This window comes from Cebidichthys violaceus, unplaced genomic scaffold, assembly GCF_023349555.1.
Source record: "Cebidichthys violaceus isolate CVI_PGR_0920_01 unplaced genomic scaffold, fCebVio1.0.p SCAF_114, whole genome shotgun sequence".
NCBI classification, from domain to species: Eukaryota; Metazoa; Chordata; class Actinopteri; order Perciformes; family Stichaeidae; genus Cebidichthys; species Cebidichthys violaceus.
The window spans coordinates 186,696-209,935 of record NW_027176279.1 but is presented as its reverse complement, the minus strand read 5'-3'; the positions used below and the strand labels follow the sequence as shown (position 1 = coordinate 209,935).

Here is a 23,240-nt window from a genome sequence, read left to right as displayed (position 1 = left end):
ATCGGAGGTACACTCAAAACATTTGAGGCTTAAGACCTGGCAACATGGTCTTGCTATGCTGCTGGTCGACGCAGGAAATATCATCTAACTTGTGCATGCAGTGTATGATGGTCACAGAAATTTATTGCCGCATCAACCAGAGTCCTGCCAGTACCCTCGACGTGTGTGACGTTGCGAGGGCCCGATCAATGCTGCTTGCAGCTTTAATTTAATTTGTAATTCTTATTCAGCCCCTTCCCTCAGAAGGCAGAGCATCCTGAGGGAAGGGGCTAACAAAAGACAAATGTCCAAAGTTAAGAAGATAGCAGCTCACATCCAAACTTCTCCAACACACACACACCATTACATACAATCACAACAAGCTTTGTGTTGTTTGAGTGTACTTCAGTGTGAGAAGCTTTCAGACAGAAGCAGTCATTAGCTCACTACTACTTATGATAACAGCATATTATATTGATTATTATCAGGCAGTAAATGGAGGGGACATAATGCCTTGTGGAAAGACCCGCCCCCTACTCTGCCCTCGATTGGCTCCACCCTTCCAGGCGTTACAGGTGTCTGCTATATGCTAACTTTAGTCTAGCTAAGGTGGAAGAAGAGTGATTTTATTTTTTTGTTCCAGTAGTCCAAAGGTAGGCTACCCGGTCCGGAGATACCAGAAGGCTGAGCACCAACGCAGCAGAGAAACAGACCAGAAATGTAAGTTTTTTATAAGTTTTGTATAATATTTCATCATTAAATTCACCTCTGACAGTCTTTAACTGTGTCGTTGAGAATATTGGCAGCGTGACTGGTCGTTTATCCAGATATTTAGTAAGCTTTTATCAATTTATCTCAAATAATCAGTAAATATAATTAAATTTCCTTCAGAGGATTAGTAAAACCAAATCAAGTTCACCCAGATATTGAGTAAATCAAAATTACTTTTTCTCCGATACTTAGTAAATATAAATCAGTTTTGCTTTAGAAATTGATTTGGATATACTTATTATTATATATACTCTTTTTTTAATTTATTCAATTTTTTTTTATCAAACTTAAAATCTATTCAAATATATTAAGTGTCACTTTATTGCCATCATTTTTAAATATATGTATGTATATGTACGTGTGTGTGTATATATATATACACACAAATAAATGTATGTATATATATAAATATATCCATAATTCTATGTATGTATCTATATAAGGTATATATATATATATATATAGAGGCAGTGAGTCATGATTTCAGTGATGAATACATTGTGTTTCCTGTGAGTTCTTCACAATAAAAGCTCCCATTGTGATTGTCTTGTTGAGGTGTTTTAATATGAAGCAGCATCAGCAGGAACTGTTGAGTCAGCATTAGCAGTAACGTGACGCTGCTCTGATCCGTCTGTAGGAGAGTGAACAGGAAACAGTGAGGCTGATATCACTGATCACATGCTGCATCGTTTCCTGTCTATTAGTCATGAGTGTGAATCTATGGAGGACTCTACCACCAACACTATAAAACACTGCACACAGAGACCATTACTGAATATACATTCATTACAGGAATATTGATTTACTACAATTATAATCAATGACTTATGATTAGATTCATTTTTGGGGGATTTTTAACTTTAATGTGTTCGATTTGACAAAGTTCAGGAAACATCATCACGTTTTCTAAACCAAGAGGAAACTTTCGTGGTGTTTTTATTTAAACATGGAGGCCGGTACAGTTCATGCAGTCAATAATTAATAACACATCGATTTATATTTTTCAGTAAGAAGTTTTCTATTTGATTGTAATAATCTTGAACTGTTTTGTGAAATTTCAATGAAATAGTTTTTCAGTTTTATTGTTTCTTCCGTGTGTTTATACCTGAAATGTTGACCTTACATGGTTCAACACGTTTTGAAATATTTTGTCACAAGTTTCAAAATCATTCAAGTATTTTTTTAAATCAAATTCAAACCTGTATTTGTTCACAATCCATTTGTATTTAGTCTGTAGTAGTGTTGCATTCCAGTTGCTGAGCGTTTTAATTTAATGTTATATGTAATGTTAATACGTTTGATGAATGCATTTGGATACTTTTAAATCACTTTTGTGTGTTACTTTATGAAAATATCAAAATAAGACATTTACAAAATAAGTATGTGTTTGGCATTGTAGACACTCTGAGGGATACTTGTCAAAGTATTAGTGATAATGAATAGTAGGGAAATAGATATATATATATATATATATATATTTTTACAAATATGTGGTGGTGCCACCTGACATTTTTTAGATGAAGTTAAAAAATACTGTTAAAAATATATTTAACCACTTTGAAAAGTGAACAAATGAGACCTTATTTTGTGAGTTTAAACACATTGTTCACAAATATGCATTACATCCAATTTGAAAAGAGTTATTTGTGGTTGACCCGTGTGTGTGTGTGTGTGTGTGTGTGTGTGTGTTCTCTGATTTAAAGATACAACAGAAATATTGTAATAAAACACATCATCTCTAATTCAGAGTCCTACCTGAGATCCACAACAACAACAGCAGCATCATCAACAGGTGATCCATGACGTCCAGGTGGACCGTCTCTCTGCCCGTCTGTCTCTCTGATTGTCTCATGTGCTGTCCTCAGTTTATGTCTGCGTACAGGACGAGGTGGAGCTTTACTGAGACTCGTCTTTAGTTTTACAGATCATATTCACATCTTTCCGAACTGCGGTTGTGTGAAACTGATTATATCTGATTTCACAAGAAGCTGCTGACTGACTGCAGACATAGGAATGTTTCCATGACAACCAGGACAGGCTGAGATGTATATCAGATTAATGCTGTCGGTGTTTTCTCATGATTTCCGATAGATGTGTTAACATCAGCAGCTACAGCTACTAACTACGACTACTACTACTACTACTACTAGTCAGGAACTCTAAAATACTTCAATTTATCAGCTGTTGATATGGTGGTATTTGGTTCTTGTTCATTTGAATATTAATCAAAGTTACAAATTGATAGTTTAGTATTAGCAATGTTATGAGTCTACCTTAAATGGCTGAAAGTTTCCTTTGGTAAAAAATGTGATTTCCTGTTAATTACATTGTATCATTTTGATAATAAATAATTACTTTTAGTAGACATTTTCATTCCTTTTTGAACTACTGAACCAACATCATTGTGGTTCCCCATTATTATTGAAATCTAATGTTTTTAAACATTGAGTTCTATTGATAACATTTATTATATTTGTCATTTCCTAACAACCAGACCAGCTCAAACTTCAACATAATGGTGTCCCGTGTGAGGCGTAGTACTGTTTGTAATCATCCATAATAGTGATTTCATAATTGTGAAATATTCATTGGTCAATGCTCTCTCAATGATCTCTTATGGCCCACTAGAAGTGTGTGGTGGGGTCTGTTTTCTCTGTTCTTCGGGATGTTTCTGGGTGTCATGTGTGTCCTCCAGTCAAAGTACCGATCCACATTCAGAGTGAACAGTGACGGTTTGAATTCAAGCAGTGACTACAACAACCAGCTATTACTACAACACATGTGCACAAAATAATCACAGAACGTGCTGCTTAAAATATAAGAGTTTACTTCTTTACCATCACTGATTAACACCAATGCTGTCCACGTGTTCACTGAGGGGTTTGTTTGCCCATTTCGTGGAGCTTCAATGATTATTAAATGGATTACCTTCAATTCAGCAATTAAATCATCAATAAATTATATTGTTATATTCAGTTATTCAGCGATTTCAACATTCGTTGCCTTAATGGAAGACTATGAGACTTCTTTAACCCTTGAAATGAGAAATAAAGAGTTGTGTCTTCCTATATTGTTCATTTCATTATCAATTAAATAGTCACAACATTAAGTGTTTGTTCAGGGCGGTCTTAAACAAAAGTTCAAATTCATGTATTTTGCTCCTCTATTAGAGACTTCATTATTTATGTATTTTTTTTTAGGTAAAAGACACACAAAATCACACAGAAAATCAGTTTATATACAAACAAGTTTTATGAAAAAATTGTTTGAACTAACATGAACTAACAGAATCAGAATGTGAGGAATCCTGATTCTGATTTTATTCCCGTTTTCAGGAAAAAAAAGAAAAATTTTTACAAAAAGTAAAAACATTTTAGAAAAGTTCGACAACTTAAATAAATAAACAAATGATGAGGAATGTCTCTTTACTAAAGAAATATAACAGAATGTACAAAATATATATATAAAAAAATATATATATACACACACAAATATAATACTGAATATTTGCATTGACCGTGCATTTAACACCCAGAGACCGAGGGCAGAGAGAAGACGTTGTAGTTTATCAACACAGAACATTTAACAACAGAAACAATCAACCAACCGTCTCCATGAACCGACACTGTAGAAAAATAAAGCTTTACCTGAAGAGGGGAGCAGACATATTCAAAAAAACATATCTTTTCCGACTCCTGATCTGCAGCTTTTCAAACTCAAGGCACTCTGAACATGAACCCTCGACGAGCGTCGAGCCTCTACGAGGAACTGCTCCGTCCCCCGTGAACAGCAGGGGGTCGCTGTGGAGCACAAAAAAAAAATAAACTCTTCCCAGCAGCCAAACGCTGACCAATCAGAGGCTCTGCTGGCTGGGGGAGGAGTCAGGTGTGATGGGGTTGGCGGCGTTGGCGGCGTTGGCGGCGTCCGTGCGCTGCCCGTCGCTGCCAGTCACCCACGTGTGGAGGAGGATCTGCTCCAGGGTCGGCCGGTCTGACGGCTGCTGGCTCAGGCACCAGCCAATCAGCTGCTGGCACTCTGAAGTAAAAACAAACAAGGAGGAGATGAAGAACACTCATCTCTGGTTTTGTTCAAACGTCGATGTAAAAACCTGGTCGCGTGATCTCGTCACGCTCCGGCTCACCTGAGGAGATGATGCGTCTGAAGTAGATCCGTCCTCTCAGGATCTCCTTGTCCTGTTGGAAGGGGATGTCCCCGCACACCATGTTGTACAGCAGCACGCCAAGAGACCACACTGTGGCCGAGCGACCATGGTACCGATGGAACCGGATCCACTCCGGAGGACCATACACCCGCGTGCCTGGAGGGAGGAGAGTTACATCACTACAGGTACAGTGTGTGTCAGAGTGGAGCAGGAAGTGACGGATCACCATCGTGCGGGAAAATACTCCCGGAGACGCTGACGACATTACAGAACCGGTGCATGATGGGACGGTAGTCACTGACCCAAAACACCTTTCCGATATTTTAAAACGTCTAGATTTTCAGAAACAATCCCCACAGCTCTTCAGATTCTCTCAGCTGATCGGACTCACCAGTGAACTCGGTGAAAGCCTCGTCTTTGAGGAGGGCCCCCGAGCCAAAGTCGATCAGTTTGAGCTGCCCGGTCCTCAGGTCCACCAGCAGGTTCTCGTCCTTGATGGCTCGGTGGATAATGCTGCAGCTGTAGCAATGACGCACCGCCTCCAGCACCTGCAGGAAGAAGCCGCGCGCAGCCGCCTCGTCCAGCGCGCCGCGCTCCGTGATGTAGTCGAACAGGTTCTGGCTCAGCTCGGGACGCTCCATCACCATCAGCCAGCCGTCCGCCTACTCCCACCAGTCCAGCAGACGCACCACGCCGTCGAATGCCCCGCCCACTTTCTTCAACATCACCACCTCCAGAGGAACCACAGCACATACAACAGTTATATCTGCATGTATGATCTCACCAGAGAGCCCCACCCCGTCACTCTGTCTCTGCACACGTGCTTCACAGCAACCTGCATGTAAACAAACGCCATCAACACACCGTACAGTTATAACATACTATATAAGAGGGTAGACGATGGCTGAAATGAATTGCAAAAACATTGCTGAAAATACAGAAATGAGGTTGCAAAAAGCTTAATAATTCAAAAAGTTGAAAGATTAGAAATATTATGAGCTGAACATTTACAGAGTTGAACGGTTTCTGTAGCTTAAAAACTGAAGAAGAAGAAGAGATTCAAGCGCGACGGAAGAAATAGTGGAATAAAGATTCGAAGAACAATACTTGGAATGCTGAATCAGCATGGCTGTCATAGACTGCATCATATATGATGAAGAGGCCCAGATGGTGTATATGTGGCACAACAAGTCATATGTCGTTCAGAAAGTACAATAATTGTTTGGGTGTAATGTAAGTTAAGAGAGTTTACTATGTTTCCTATGTGTTTATGAGGAGGAAGTGTTAATTGTAGTTAAAATTGAGGGTACAGCGTTATTTATCATCAGCTACATGTTAGGCAGTAGATCCAGTGGATCGCCAGTAGGTGTCAGTGTTGCGACATAAGCAGTGTCTGTGACGGAGAGCCACACTGAAGTCTCGCGAGGATGAGAATCTCTGTACAGGATAGAAGTAGAACGCGCTGTGGAGCGACTGTACACCTAAATGTATATTTTTGTATGTTACAGAGCACTTTCATTAAATGTGTAGCACCAGATTGAGCCTGTGTGACGTCATTCTGTGCACGCTACACATAGTGCTGGGTCACGTGGTGCATTTCTCCTAAAACTTGGTGTGCGTGTTAGTATGAAGCCAGAGCAGGTGTGTGTCAAGTTTGGTGGCTTTAGCTTGTTCCTTTGGCATGGCTGTCATAGAAGGTTAAGTTTAGAGTTAGAGGTAGGGTTAGGGTTATGTAAGGATTTCTTAAAATTTGTGCTAGGCTCCTGAAATTTTGGGAGCGTATTTCTAGCCCACCATACGACGTTTGTGGTAAGTTTGGTGCTTCCAGCTGCTTCCTTTAGTATATGCTGTTGTCTAAGTACAGGGGTAATAACCACGATCACCAAAACGGTGATCGTCTATAACTTCTTGCAAGTTTGTGCTAAAATCCTGAGATTTTGTGTGTGTGTTCCCAGCACTTTGTGGCACCTTCGTATTAAGTTTGGCATTTGTAGCTACTTCCTCTGGTATGGCTGTCATAGACGGCCGTTGTAATAAATCCCAGGCTGCGTCATATATGATGAAGAGGCCCAGATTACCAAGAGCTATTGTGTAAAGCTCTTGGTCACTTAGTGCTATTCTCCTAAAACTTGGTGTGCGTGTTAGTATGAAGCCAGAGCAGGTGTGTGTCAAGTTTGGTGGCTTTAGCTTGTTCCTATGGCATGGCTGTCATGTGGGCATGAATGATTTGATAGCAAGGGTGTGTTCTGGAGGCTAAGCAAAAACCCTACAGATGGCCATACTGAGCAATTTACTGAGGAGCATGGGGGAATGAATGCCTTCAAGGCTGGAGCGACTGCCCCCCGATTCCTCTACTTCAGGGCGGGGCGGTTCCACGCCATTTCAGCAGGCAGCAGCAGCAGATAACAGGCAAACAGTTTGCCTCTCCCCGAATTGCATGATGAAATACCGTATCTAAATGGCTCTTTTTCCTTCCTTTTCTTTTTTCTAGATATGACTCGCACAAAGATGGTTCACGCTTGCCCTCTCTGTCAGAAAGTATGTGCGGCCATGCCCCACCATCTGAAAAATGAAAGGCCACCTCGAGCTGGACCGTGGTGCTCGGGAGCTACAACAAAAGGCAGCCAAATATCAGGTGACGGTGATGCATCTGGCGCAGTTGAGAGCCTCGAACCCTGCCGTCCCCATGCACACGGAGATGGACTTGAGTCCAGAACATGAGCACGATGAGGAGGCGGTGGAGGAGGATGAGGAGACGGAGGAGGCGGTGGAGGAACCCCGTGATAGCGGGATTTTGGAGGCCAGCAGGCTAATGGAGCAGTCTAACATCTTCTGAAGTAAAAACACAGTGACATCTGATGAAACTATTACAAATACATAAAATATAGGGATTGAGGTGGAGACGAGGAGTTACCTGATAAACTATTAAAAGTACAAAGAATATACAGATTGAGATGCATACAAGTAAACATTTTAAATGTACGTCCTAATCACTCTTGACAAGTTCAACAGTAGACGGGGGATATGTGGCTACAAATGGGAGGTCAGAGGTCCCTGCTGTAGCTTGAGTTTGCTCAAAGGGCCTGTGACATTTTCTAAGAGAGGTCCTAGAGTGCCCTCTGCTGGCCAGAGCTAGGAACAGCAGAATCAAACTGCTGTCTGTCAAAAGTCCTACTGCGTGCTTCGCGTGGAAGCTTGTCTTATAGAGCAGAGCAAGGGTGTCTGCCCCGTAAAGAACCCTTCTACGTCCAGCGTGTGACTTTCAGGGAACCTGTCACCCGTAAAAGCGGTGGTGCCCAGGAAGTCACAACAGAGGTGAAATTGCTGGTCGATTTCACTCTTGATTGAGTCACTGTGATTGTTCAGAGTGACTAGAAATGTGCATTCTAAACATTTAGAATGTCTAGATAGCCCATGTCTAGTTAACAAATGTACGATTGATCCTCAATAAACGTTTCAGAGAGCAGGTATGAATTTGTCACACACTTGCCCATGGCAGCATAGTCACGTGCCTTACGGGTTTGGTGAGCGAAACTCTAGGCTCTAGGCTATCAAGAAAAGAAAGAGGACAGGAGTGGGGTTGTATTGAAGACCAACTCTGACTGGATGATCTGTGAAACCTGACACTCTGAGTTGAAGAGACCACCACCTGACCTGGGAGTGTCTAAGAGTGTCGGAGAAAGTACAAAAAAATGAAATGCAAAGATTTTTTTTCCGGTTTCATACTACAATATCAACAAGGCCATCTTTCCATCTACATGGACTGGAGAGGGAACGATGAAAATGTGAAAAGGAGTGTGCAGGATGGCGAGAGAGGAAAAGTATGATGGCATGGAAGAGAGGGGAAGGATAAAGGTATGAAGAGACATGAAATAACGTCAGAACGAAAACAATCTATCACATCTGTCTTTTCTCTGATAATGATCAACAAGTATGCCCAACAAATGGAAATGCTTGAGAAAAATGGTTGCTAATCTATTTCTGGTCAAAACAACTCAAGTCAAAACCTCTAGCATCCCTAAAACATGGGGGGAAATAATGAAAGTGATAAGAATATTAACATTTACGTTATCTCATCATTGTCTGTTCTTTAAATTTCCATGATGACAGCGGGCTCACTTTGGGGGTCACGTTGCCCCCCTGAGCTGCTCAGCCAATCAGAGTATGGGGTTTGGTAAAGCTTCTCAGAACGGCCCACCTCTGGCCTGTCGACACTCATCTTCAGACACGGTAAAAGCAGGTCCCTCTCTCTCTGTGTTTACCTCCGTTACTTTTAATGGAAATAGAATGAAAAAAAGTGTGACACCTCTCTGCAATTAGCGCAATCATTTGCGCCCTGTCAGTTATGTGAACTGATACAGTAGTGTGTCAGTGGAATTATTCATTAGAATTAGTTGCTTCGCCTGGTTTAAGTGTTTGAACCGTCAAAGTTTTCCTGTTTTGTCACGCTTTTAGAAAGTTTGGACTTTAAAAAGGCATTACATGTTTACCCCAAACGTTTGCGCTGATTCAAGACGGGGGGAGGAGGAGGGGGGGCTGCGCCATTGTTAGAGGTGTTAGAGGAGGTTGCTGATTCATGAAGCATATCGGGTCAGAGTTAGGTAAGGGTGTGATAACCACCATGACTGAATCGGTTTCCTATCACAGACAATCTTTCTGCTTTGACGGTGTTTCTCCAAACTTTATTCTTTCCAGATTGCTCAAGTGAAGAGAAGACAATGGCAGAAGAAACTAAGAAGTAAGATTTGGTTGTGTCGTTAATGTTCCCTTCAGTGGATTTCTCTGCATTTTGAGTTGAAGAATTCCTTATTTCAATGTTAATGAAATGTTCATTTCAATAATAATTCAATGTCCAACCTTTTGACATCATCTTGAAGGTCCCCAGAGGATGGACTTTCAGGGGATAATATCTCAGTGTTGCTCTCAAAGTCCAGGCTTGTTTCCTATAAGGGAAAAACAAAACAATATAAAGCACTGGCAGTAGTTACTGTTATACAGTTAGGTCCATAAATATTTGGACATTGACACAATTTTCATCATTTTGGCTCTGTACACCACCACAATGGATTTTGAATGAAACAATCAAGATGTCAGCTTTAATTTGAGGGTATTTACGTGCCAATCAGGTGAACGGTGTAGGAATTACAACACATTTTATATGTGGCCCCTCCTTTTTAAGGGACCAAAAGTAATTGGACAATTGGCTGCTCAGCTGTTCAATGGCCAGGTGTGTGTTATTCCCTCGTTATTTCATTGACAAGGAGCAGATAAAAGGTCTAGAGTTCATTTCAAGTGTGGTATTTGTGTTTGGAATCTGTTGCTGTCAACTCTCAATATGAAGTCCAAAGAGCTGTCACTATCAGTGAAGCAAGCCATCATTAGGCTGAAAAATCAAAACAAACCTATCAGAGAGATAGCAAAAACATTAGGTGTGGCCAAATCAACTGTTTGGTACATTCTTAAAAAGAAAGAACGCACTGGTGAGCTCAGCAACACCAAAAGACCTGGAAGACCACGGAAAACAACTGTGGTGGATGACAGAAGAATTATTTCCCTGGTGAAGAAAAACCCTTCACAACAGTTGGCCAGATCAAGAACACTCTCCAGGAGGTAGGCGTATCTGTGTCAAAGTCAACAATCAAGAGAAGACTTCACCAGAGTAAATACAGAGGGTTCACCACAAGATGTAAACCATTGGTGAGCCTCAAAAACAGGAAGACCAGATTAGAGTTTGCCAAAAAAACATCTAAAAGAGCCTGTACAGTTCTGGAACAACATCCTATGGACAGATGAGGCAAAGATCAACTTGTACCAGAATGATGGGAAGAGAAGAGTATGGAGAAGGGAAGGAACTGCTCATGATCCAAAGCATACCACCTCATCAGTGAAGCATGGTGGAGGTAGTGTTATGGCGTGGGCATGTATGGCTGCCAATGCAACTGGTTCCCTTGTATTTATTGATCATGTGACTGCTGACAAAAGCAGTAGGATGAATTCTGAAGTGTTTCGGGCAATATTATCTGCTCATATTCAGCCAAATGCTTCAGAACTCATTGGACGGCGCTTCACAGTGCAGATGGACAATGACCCGAAGCATACTGCGAAAGCAACCAAAGAGCTTTTTAAGGCAAAGAAGTGGAATGTTCTGCAATGGCCAAGTCAATCATCTGACCGGAATCCAATTGAGCATGCATTTCACTTGCTGAAGACAAAACTGAAGGGAAAATGCCCCAAGAACAAGCAGGAACTGAAGACAGTTGCAGTAGAGGCCTGGCAGAGCATCACCAGGGATGAAATCCAGCGTCTGGTGATGTCTATGGGTTCCAGATTTCAGGCTGTCATTGACTGCAAAGGATTTGCAACCAAGTATTAAAAGTGACAATTACATTGATGATTATGTTAGTTTGTCCAATTACTTTTGGTCCCTTAAAAAGGAGGGGCCACATATAAAATGTGTTGTAATTCCTACACCGTTCACCTGATTTGGATGTAAATACCCTCAAATTAAAGCTGAAAGTCTGCACTTGACGCACATCTTGATTGTTTCATTTCAAATCCATTGTGGTGGTGTACAGAGCCAAAATGATGAAAATTGTGTCAATGTCCAAATATTTATGGACGTTATATAACACTGACTGTACCGTTACCACAGCAAACATTACTGCTTCATATTGTTGTCAGGATAGTTTGTTAAGTTGATGAAAATGACTTGTTTTATATTAGAAATAACCCGTTAATTAGCTTACTGGTTTCTTGTCAGTTAATAGAGAGATGAAGTCACGCCCTTGCCGTGTCCTGTGGGACTTTATAAATACTATGTATAGCAGCTAACTGTGAGAGATAAATGTATATTTCATCCCGTTTGAATTGTGCCATGAATTACACATATGTTTGTGATTTTAATATTTAATTTTGCAAGTCAAGAAAGTCTCAGATCGTCATACATTTGTCATAGTATCATTTAGTTTTGTGTGAAACCGATCAGTGAACTACATCTCTGGTCTAGCATCATGCAGGTCAGCCGCACGGTCGTTACCGTGGCTAGCTAGCTAGCTAGCTAGGTAACTTAGCTACATTCATCTACAAATGTACCTATCTAACATGTGTTTTATCCTGCTACTGTTTTTATCAGCAAAGAATGGGAAATACCTGTTGTTCATGCAAGTACAGTCTTTTTTACAGTCTTACAGTTCAACACTTTGACAACAAAATGCTATGTTCTTGACTTAGAAATTAATATTTTACATTGACAAACATCATATGTGTAATTCATTCAGAAAATTCCACAGTCACGGCCGGCACGTGGTGCCCGTAGGCCCAGCAAGTGGACGTGGCGTTTGGTAGTTTAACACTTACATGTACACTTTACATGTCTAGGGATAATACAAAATAGGCCAATTTGTTTTAGATGCTTTCGAAACAGGTCTTCAAAATCTCAATATAAGTAAATATTTTGCAGCCTTTGTTTCTTCATAACGCATGTAATACTTGACAATTTCTTTACAGTGTTTGTATTAAGGCAATAAAGTAGTCCATGAATATGAGATATGAGTTGACAGATAATTACAAAGCCTCTTCATTGTAGATGTTTGATTATGGCGGTTTTGGTACACCTACAGTATATGAGCATATATATGACTTACACATGTTGTCTTTTTAATTCTTCAAGTTAATTTTATTTGTTTGCCCTCTGGCGTTTTTGAGAATAATGCAGCGCTTAGCATAGAGTATAAACGCCTCAGTTCATGCTAGGAGCTCGCGCTACGGCGCGAAGCGAGAGTATAAACAAAGTTTAGGGTCACGTGGTCAACCGGAAAGAGCCGGACTTCGCCTCTCTGTATGACGAACGTTAGCGTTAGCAGCTATGCTAGCGTTAGCACTTCGCTAGTATTAGCAAGTCAATAACACAGTTTTACTTTGATTCACCGGGAAAAAGTTTGCTCTTCTTGCTAAATTTGAATCTTGTTTGAGTTAGAACCCAATTGCAATGCCATTGTAAATGAGAAAGCTTAATTTTTCACGTTGAGTATAGAAACACACTTTGTTACTCACCGGTCAAGACTCAAGAGAACAATGTAGAAGGTCTGTTTAGTTCCGGAGTGAGGTTAAGATGAGGCGTTTAAGGGTACTTGGAAATTCAAGAGTCAAAAAAAATTGATACATCATGTCTTTTACTTTTCATACAACATGTACACATCAAAATATATAAACGTGCTCTTTAACCATAAAGCAAGAGTACTTTGTCACAGTTGATTTTATACACTTTTGCTCTGGGTTTATAATGTCTAATACTCACCTCATCACTGCTTCTGCTTGACTCAGCAGTTCAAGGTGGATAATCTTTTAGAATTTTGAGAATTCTTTCCATTTTTTAAACTATTTATACAGTCAAACCTTAAATTGTTTCAGGCCCTAGATTCATTAACACAGAGCCAAGAGGAAAATATTGTACTTTTACTGCACTACCTTTGTCCAACAGCTTCACTTTCTTTTCAGATTGAAAAGCTTGAACTGTACTGCTGAAAACTGTCGGAAGCTAAACTGTATTATCTAAAGAAGCTAAGAGCTGAATTACAATGCAGGAAAAGCTTGAAGCTAAACGATTTTACTGTCAAAGTTATAGTAGTAGTGGTAGTAGTAGTAGTAATAGTAGAAGTAGTATAACTATTAGTAGTTTTAGTAGTAACAGTAGTAGTAGTAGTAGTAGTAGTTGCAGTAATAGTAGTAGTAATAGCAGTTGTAGTAGTAGCAGTAAAAGTGGTAGTTGTACTATACATAGTATTAGTCATAAAAGTATTCATATAATATATAGTCATATTAAAAGTAGTAGTAGTACTAGTAGTAACAGTAGTGGTATTTGTAGGAGTAGTAGTAGTAGTAGTAGAAGTAGAAGTAGAATTATTTTTCCCAAGGGGCGACATTAGAGACTGAGAGACTGAACTCAATCCTGCTCAATATTATTCCAACCCTTTATAAAAAGCAGTAAATTGTATGGTTTTGATAAGCTGCGAGTGGTAAGAGTAAATATTATGATCAGTGGTGGAATGTAACTAAGTATATTTGCTTAAGTACTGTACTCATGTACAAATTCAAGGTACTTTACTTGAGTCTGGCAGCTTAAGTGCTACTTGCACATTACAATTTTCCAAACTCTTCCTAACTAACAACAGAGTATAAGGGAGTAAAAATGAGCTCCACCTGAAACATCTGCAGCAGGAATAATGATCCAAACAAATATGTAATATCCATATATAATAGTAAAACACTGACAGGGATCATGTTTCTGATAAATTTGTACTTTTATTACTATTGTTTATAGTCCTGTGACCTCATGTTCAGTTCTTCAGTTCAGTGAACGATGCTCTGAAGTCAGGTTGAATGTGTGAGGTGAGATGTGAAGAACAGCTGACAGCTGATCGTCAGTGAGAGAGGATCTGGATCTGAATTTGTTAAACTTCATCACGGAGAAGGTTTGTTCACATATGGAGGTCGATCCAAAGAGAACCAATGTCTTCTGAGCGTGTTGCTTTTGCAGTTTAGCTAGCAAAGCCTCAGATGTCTGTGTCCGCTCAACACATCCCACGTATCCAAAATGACCTGGCCCAGCTCCGGCGTAAGCTCGGCATGGCGGAAGAAACATGTCGGGCTGAATCCGGTTGCCGACTCGGCTGTGATACGGCCGGCTGATACACCGGTCCTCTTCCGGGGGAATGTGATTGCAGTGACGCTGCTGCTCGCACACATCCACGAACATACTAACGTACGTAAATTGAGATACACAATTATAAAACAGCAACAGTCGCCTTCAAAATAAAAGCAATACAGCTGTATTCCGTGCATGATGTACAATTATTTACATTTTATTCCTAATTTCCCATTGACGTCCCACAGCCAACGGGCCGGGTATGGCCCGCCGGCCGTTGAATGCCCAGATCTGATTGGAGAAGGTCATGGAATAGATACCGCCCTCATTAAATTTAGTGGCAAACTCTTCCCTTCCGAAACTGTGGCCAATACATTCTTTTCAGTTGACGCTGGTACCGCAACAGTAGAGTCAAACTCCCAGGCCACCACCTGGGGTGCTCCTATACCACCACAACACAAGAAAACATGAGGAAATTTGGCTTTGGAGGCTTTGTCCTCCAAACTAAATTTGGAAATAGAAACACATAGTTTCAGACAGATGACAGATGACTTCTGTTTGGAAATACCGATTGCTAAGCAAGATATAGCCATAATGTTTCAAAAAATTCTGGCAATTTCATTCATCTTTAAAAAAAACAACTTTGAGACATAGGCTAATTTGTGACATGTTTTCTTAATATCACTCGATAATTTATAGGTTAACTTACGATTTGAATCATCACATTTTGAAAAGAGCAACAGTCACCTCTTACAACTTGCATCAGGCTGGACACAGCGTACCACAGAGAACATCTGTGCAGTCACTGAGCCTTTTCATCCCACCGCTTTGGACCTTGTGTGTGTGTGTGTGTGTGTATGTGTTTTGTTTTTGTTTCTTTGCCAGTCACAAATTAACATTGCTAGCTAGATATCTCGGTTAGCAATCGTTATTTCCAAATATCAAACATCTATCTCTTGTTTTAGGTAAACTGTAAGAACTCTTTAATACGAAACACTAGTTTCTAATAATAATGTGCTAAAGAGGCAACACACTGTGAAATAAAAGAAATGTTACAGATAAAAACGTGTAGGCTACTGGCCTACTCCTTAACTTATCCTATAACTTTGTGTGTATTGTATTATTTCAGAATGGCGTTACAAAAACTTCTCTGGACTAAGCCCCCAACGCCTTATTTCAAGCCGCCGCCAATTCACGTATGTGTGTATATACACACATACGTGAATTGGCGGCGGCTTGAATAGATATCTCGGTTAACGATTGCTAACCGAGATATCTAGCTAGCAATGTTAATTGTTTTTAGCAATTTCATGGTTTTCGTCATTAATATATATATATATATATATATATATATATATATATATATATATATATATATAGAGAGAGAGAGAGAGAGAGAGAGAGAGAGAAAGAGACAGAGAATTAGAAATTAAAATATTATTTCACATGACCTTCTACAGGGGGATACACAGATGTGTCTCTGTCTTTGGAGGGAAGCTGCTGGGGACAGTAAGCTGCAGATTGGGACACGTATCAAGGTGTCCCATCTTAAAGGCACGCAGACTGACTATGGAATGCAGCTGCAGTCCACGAACTATACCAAAATTGAGGTAGGCCTACTTGGTTGTTGCTGTTGTATTTATTATTAATTTTTTTTAAATAACATTGACATTTGTTTTTTTAGACAATTCTTTTTACACAATCACATCTTCAAAATACACACAGTGAAGTCTGCTGAAGTGATGTAAATAAAATGTATTTGAAGTGACAATAAAAAAACAAATATGAACAAAGGGTGACATTTAAAATGAATAAGCAGCACCTACGGGCTGTGTAGTTTATTTGGATTTAAAAAATGGTAAAAAGTACGATTGATGTTTGGGTGATTGGTGACAGAGGGAGAATATCTAACAGAAGGGTATATGTCTACATTTCTCACGACAGGAGGTCAGCTCTGAAGACGTGGTGGGGGCATTGGGCGTGATGGACGTCGAGGGTGAGCCAGGCACCCTGAGCCTCCTCCTAGATGACGGTCGGACAGTTCTGATTGCAGAAGCTCTCTGGACACCAATCGAACCACACATGATTGAACCCCCAATCCAAGTATCAATAAAATTGACGGGCAATCGTGTCGGAACGATAGAAATTGTAAAATAATACATTGTTTAATGTTGTTGTATTCGCGTTCCTTAAAGTTGTTATTATAATGTAATAGTTGTGTATTCCATTTTTCATTGTGGTGTTATTTATGTCACTTCATATTCAACTGTTTTTATATCTATGAATTGTTATATATCCCATTAAATACAAATATTTAAATTCAAACTCTGCCTTAGTAATGGTGTGTGTTGTTTCACGTGAACTTCATTTTTAATTTAAATGCTGTGATGCTTATATGTGATGCATATTTTCTATAGACGTTTATATGCGTCTGAGTCAAGCCGGGTCCGCAGAGCATGTTGGAGAACCAAACGGAGGGCGGGAGGTCTGCGGAGTCCCCACGGCAGAGTGCCAGCCATCAGCCGCTGTACAGTGTGTCGTACTCCTGCGGGTGTGGAGCCTTCAACATGCTTTGGGGGACCCTGCTCTCCTCTAACCCGCTATGACTGCCTCTAAAGCCCCGGCAAAATACATCCAAGCAACACATTAATATCATAATACGCACATGTTATTATAGTCAGATATATCGTGCTTTAGAGAGGCAGTGATATTAGAAACCCGTCTATTTACACATTCACGCCGTCGATGATTTATAGCCAGTTGTGATGGTAATACATCGTAAATAATAGTACTTTCTGCATTTGGCAGCTTCAACTGTTTCTTTTAGCCTAGATTAGGCTATGTGTTTAACTTCTTCGTAGGCTATCATACTCTTTTTTCACTATTGCCTACATAAAGATTTCCTTACTTATGGATCACAGTCGTCAGTTATTCTGCCTCTGTGTATTCTCTGATTAGGACTAACAAACAATCCAATTTTTGTTGGTTGATTCTCTCTGTTGTGTCAAGTAGTTTTCTTTTTCTTAAAGCATATTTCCTCGTTTCTTCTCTCCTCGCATGATTTCCTTGAGGAGGGACTAAGACGCAAGGAAAGGACCCAAGTAAGGGAAACGGGGATGCAATTAAGAGACTTGGGATGTACCCATAAACTATCATAACAAAGACAGAAACCCCCATTTGTAGGAGCAGATCGGCTAAGTAGAGAGCAGGGCCGCCTTTCAATCAGACGTCATCTGTTCGATCCCCTGCTCTGCTAGTCTCATGTCAATGTGTCCTTGAGCAAGACACTTAAGCCCAAAATTGCTCCCTTAGCTGAGCCTATGGTAGATAGATACTGAATTGTAAGTCGCTTTGGATAGAAGCGTCTGCTAAATGACTGAAATGTAATGCTTTGAATGCTTTTGCCATTGAGTGTTGTGTTTTTGTTACCATACCCCGTATCCCTTGGCTTGCCTTACTCTGACGATACGGCTGTCAGATTGAGAGATGACGAGTTTATCTATTGTCCGTATGAAGCAGACATCGGTGAAACAACAATATAAAACAAATAGTGGCCCAAATAGATCATACAAAGCAAAGGAGCGATGCTGTCTAGCATACAACGGTGGTCACAGTGGTGATATGTTATCATATTAAAAATATTGTTGTCATACAAACATTAGGAAAAAGCCTTCGGAGCGCTTTTCCATTGAAAGGGTGGGTTGAAGCGCTGTCCAGCGCCCTGCGGCTGATGTGTGGAGACAGGCCCTTAGAATAAACTAAATTAAGATACATGAGCCGTCCTTTCTTCTGAAGCGTAAAATGAAGCGATGTCTGTTTCTGATGACGGCCGATCAGCTGATCACAGCTGTCAGCTGTAGAGACTTTTCAGAAGTTTGTGTCTGTACACATGATCACTGTACTTAATAATAGTAACTAATAATACTAATAACTAATAAATACACACAGTTTTCATCACTGTCAGAGTAGAGATGTGTTATATATACTGTTACCTCTTGAACAAACTGTGTCCTGCTTACAAGCTCAGGACCGATACCGACGGAATGCGTTTGTCATTTTTATGAATTATTTGCGTCTGTACGTTTTGAATTTCTGATTGTGACGTCATTATTGAATGACACAGAATATTATTATGGTTTCTCTTTTGATGTACCCTATATCCGAAAAACTTTCAGGTCTAGCCGTAGTACGTAGGAAATATCAATTACCATAATATCACTCATCGCTAGCACTACTAATACGAGTCTAGCAGAACAAGCGGTCAATTACAGGGTCCAAGGTTATTGAGTGCACTGAAACAAATTCCTAATCAACTGCGGTTAGTACATACATTATTGAATAATGATGAAACTGTTGGTAAACTGTTGCAATTTTGAACTATGCATTATTATTTGCATTGCTGCCACTATTACTGAAGCAATATGCCTTTAACCATGAAGCAGAATATGACTACCAACTCAGGGTAATATTTTATCACGATAAAAAAACAGGAATACATAATAATTCTGCTAGTATGTTGAATTTCAATTGATTTAATTAAAATACATTTATTTTTTGTCAAGTCCAAGGTTTATTTTGTCTTCTGGAAGATTCTTTCTTCTAAATGACAAAACAGACTATTGTACAGATTATAAAGCACGAAAGCATTTAAACTGCACTGCTGAAAACCCTTCTATTGAAACGTCTAACTATGGTGTTTGTAGCTGAAAGGATGAGAAAGAAGAAGGCTTTGAACGTTGAAGAAGTTTAACAAGATTTGAAGATTTTCTCCATAGATATCCCATACAAAACAAATTGCAAAAAGCTTAATATTATAAATAGTTTAAAGATTACAAATATGAAGTCATATCACCCTCTCCTGAAAGAGCTGAACATTTTGATATTCTAATAGTTTCTGTGGCTTAAACAATGTCAGCAGTAGTGATATTTGTAGTAGTAGTAGTAGTAGAAGTTGTAGTTGTAGTTGTAGTAGAAGTATTGTTTAAAGTATCATAATGTTAGATAAACACAAACAGGTTATTAAATGACAGGCTTCATCAGAAGCATTTCAGTTGGAATTCATTCAGTGGGGCTTGTATTTTAAAATGGTGTGTGTGTGTGTGTGTGTGTGTGGGGGGGGGGGGGTCCTCTAAAAGTCCCTAATATCTGAATGACTGTATGACAGAGAGACACACACACAGAGAGAGAGAGACACACAGAGAGAGAGAGAGACACACAGAGAGAGAGACACAGAGAGAGAGAGAGACACACAGAGAGAGAGAGAGACACACAGAGAGAGAGAGAGACACACAGAGAGAGAGACACACAGAGAGAGAGACACACAGAGAGAGAGAGAGACACACAGAGAGAGAGAGACACACAGAGAGAGAGAGACACAGAGAGAGAGAGTGAGGCTTGTGTCTGTGAGTCTGTGTGTTTATAAACATCAGTAATTAGCTCAAGCACGAACACCTGTGAGCCTGACAGCCTTTTCATCAGAAAAAGACTGGAAAACACCTGTCAAACAAAACCACAAACCCCATAACCATAGCCCCTATTTTTCCAATATTAATACTGGAGAGGGAGGATGACTTGAAGAACAGATCATGCGAAAAATTGGATCTGTAGTGTAAAAAAAAGTGCCTTCAATGGCGATTTAGAAATGGGGTACGGTTGTCTGTGCAAGACTTTTTTGAAGTACGTTTTAACATTGGGGTCTATGGAGGAGAAAGTTGGTTTTCCTCTCAATTAAAGGCAATTAAAGGCTTTTGTTCCAAATGTGTTCCACAGTCATTTGTCTACGACAAGGACAAGATTAGCTACGTTTCCATCCAAAAATTATGCATGAAGAGTGAAAATTGAGGAGTCAGTCGCAAAAGACAAATATTTTTTTCACAGGAATCTCAAGGTCCTCTTCACTCTAGCGGTGACATCACGCACTCTAAGCTGCGCCATACACACCCATTATAAAAGCAGAAAAGGACTGAAAAACACATAAAAGCAAAAATGCTACTATTCAAAAAGTGTAAAAGATATCAAAATGATTATAACAATCATTGATCAGGGTTTTCTCAACATTTGAAAGTTGAAATGGTGTCTGTAGCTGAAAGTATGAGGAAGTAGAAGGATTTGAAAGTTGAAGAAGTTTAAGAGGATTTAAAAATATTCTCCATAGACATCCCATTCAAAAAATAGGTTGCAAAAAGCTTAATAATTCAAAAAGTTAGAAATATTATGAGACATAGCACACATGAGCTGAAAAAGCTGAACATTTACATAGTTGAACGGTTTCTGTAGCTTAAAAACTGAAGAAGAAGAAGAGTTTCAACAAACTAGAAAATGCATTTCCTGCTGAAAATGCGTTGGAATGCTGAAAGCTGAAAGCTGAAATGAATTGCAAAAACATTGCTGAAAATACAGAAATGAGAGACTACCTGTCTGAAAAATGTTGAAGCCCGAAAGCATTTAAACTGCACTGCTGAAAACCCTTCTATTGAAACGTCTAACTATGGTGTCTGTAGCTGAAAGTATGAGAAAGAAGAAGGCTTTGAAAGTTGAAGAAGTTTAACAAGATTTGAAGATTTTCTCCATAGATATCCCATTCAAAACAAATTGCAAAAAGCTTAATAATTAAAAAATGGTTTCCACCATAACAGGCACCAATGACCTACTGGACACAACTTTGAGCAGCTCAGCTCAGCCGGGGGCTCGTCAGTACCTCCACACCGTCCTTCACCCTGGACACTCCTTCAGGAGAGAGTCCAGCCCCATCTCTTTCACATTTTAGGGATCATTTTATGAACAGATTTATATTCTGGGTCACAGATCTTCTAAGAAAAATAAGACAGAATGTTATTTAATGTCTGGTGTCTTTTATCTCTCGTCTCTTTCATCTTCTATCATCTCTCCAGACTCTGTCAGGCTGGTGAATGGGACTAGTCTGTGCCCAGGCAGACTGGAGGTGAAGTCTAACCAGTCTAACAGGTGGTGGTCTTCAGTGTGTGAAGATGACTTTGACCAAAAGGATGCAGAGGTGGGCTGTAGGGAGCTTGGCTGTGGAGCTCCATCAGTCCTCCAGGGGGCGCTCTATGGAGAAGTGGAGGCTCCAATGTGGACCAAAGAGTTCCAGTGTGGAGGCCATGAGTCTGCTCTCCTGGACTGTAGAAGCTCAGGCTCAGATAGAAACACCTGCTCACCTGGCAAAGCTGTTGGACTCACCTGCTCAGGTAGAATTTGGCAACAAGCTACAGCCACCAAACTTGACACACACCTGCTCTGGCTTCATACTAATACGCACACCAAGTTTCAGGAGAATTGCACCACGTGACCCAGCGCTATACACCATCTGAGCATCATATATCTATATCTATATATATATATATATATATATATATATATATATATATATATATATCTATATCACTTTATATATATATATCTATATATATATATATATATATATATATATATATATATATCTATATAGATATATATATATATATATATATCTATATAGATATATATATATATATCTATATAGATATATATATATATATATATATATATATATATATATATATATATCACTTTATATATATATATCTATATCTATATATATCTATATATATATATATATCTATATAGATATATATATATATATAGATATATATATATATCTATATAGATATATATCTATATAGATATCTATATATATAGACATCCTAAGCAGATGGCTGCATTTTTTGCAATTGATAACATCCCATTGGTTGCCACACTTAGTGTACCGTCCACTGTATCTACAATAGCAGAGCCTGCAATTTTCAGGCCTTCTCCTGCCGCAAAGAATATGCCCTGGATCAAACTCAAGTTTGTTAATTCATATGATTTTCTGTTCATGCAGATAGGGATACAGTTTCCAAACCCTATTTTAAATTTCCATCTGTTGGTGAGGGTCACAGTATCTTCTCTAAAGATAATGTCGCTGTGTGGATTATGTGCTTTTGGCTGTATCCACGACAGTTCTGTTTCCCCACATACCTCTGTCCATAACTGGTAGCCCCTTTTCCATCTTAAATCCCAAGGCACTGGGCTAGGCCAATTCGTTGAATCTCTCACTATGTTTCTAGCACTTGTCTCCAATTGTACAGCATTTTTACTACACCGGGTGGCCCATAATCCAGTGGTATTATTGTATTATGTATGAGCTAATACAGTTCACGCATATGGTCCCGTTTTTGTATCGGGGATAGGCTTGCTGTGGACTGAAGAGCAACTGGTTTTATATATATATATATATATATATATATATATATATATATATATATATCATTATAGAGATATATATCTATATATATATAGATATATATCTATATAGATATATATAAATATATATCTATATAGATACATATGTTTATATAGATCTACAGTGCTATAAAAAGTATTTGCCCCCTTCCTGGTTTTTTATTTTTTTGCATATTTGTCACACTTAAATGTTTCAGATCATCAAACAAATTTTAATATTAGACAAAGATAACCCGAGTAAAGACAAAATGCAGTTTTTAAATGATGATTTAATTTATTAAGGGAGAAAAGCTATCCAAACCTACTTGGCCCTATGTGAAAAAGTAATTGCCCCCTAAACCTGATAACTGGTTTTGTCACCCTTGGCGGCAACAATTGCAATCCAGCGTTTGCGATAACTGACAA

At 39.3% G+C, this 23,240-nt stretch overlaps 1 protein-coding gene across 2 annotated transcripts; it reads right to left on the bottom strand.

Annotated features, from left to right (window-relative positions):
• Positions 1–4,170: 4,170 nt before the first annotated feature.
• LOC137868505 (serine/threonine-protein kinase pim-3-like) lies at positions 4,171–13,054 on the bottom strand. 2 transcript variants are annotated; one of them, XM_068705319.1, is made up of 5 exons: positions 12,965–13,054; positions 9,770–9,855; positions 5,304–5,643; positions 4,892–5,068; positions 4,171–4,785 (listed from the first exon to the last, which is right to left on the bottom strand). In XM_068705319.1, the coding sequence occupies exons 3-5, from the start codon at positions 5,557–5,559 to the stop codon at positions 4,604–4,606; spliced, it is 615 nt and encodes a 204-aa protein (XP_068561420.1). In that variant the 5' UTR covers positions 5,560–5,643; positions 9,770–9,855; positions 12,965–13,054; the 3' UTR covers positions 4,171–4,603. The 2 variants fall into 2 exon arrangements, with proteins under 2 accessions (XP_068561420.1, XP_068561421.1); XM_068705320.1 differs by lacking the exon at positions 12,965–13,054 and adding an exon at positions 12,556–12,636.
• Positions 13,055–23,240: the final 10,186 nt, after the last annotated feature.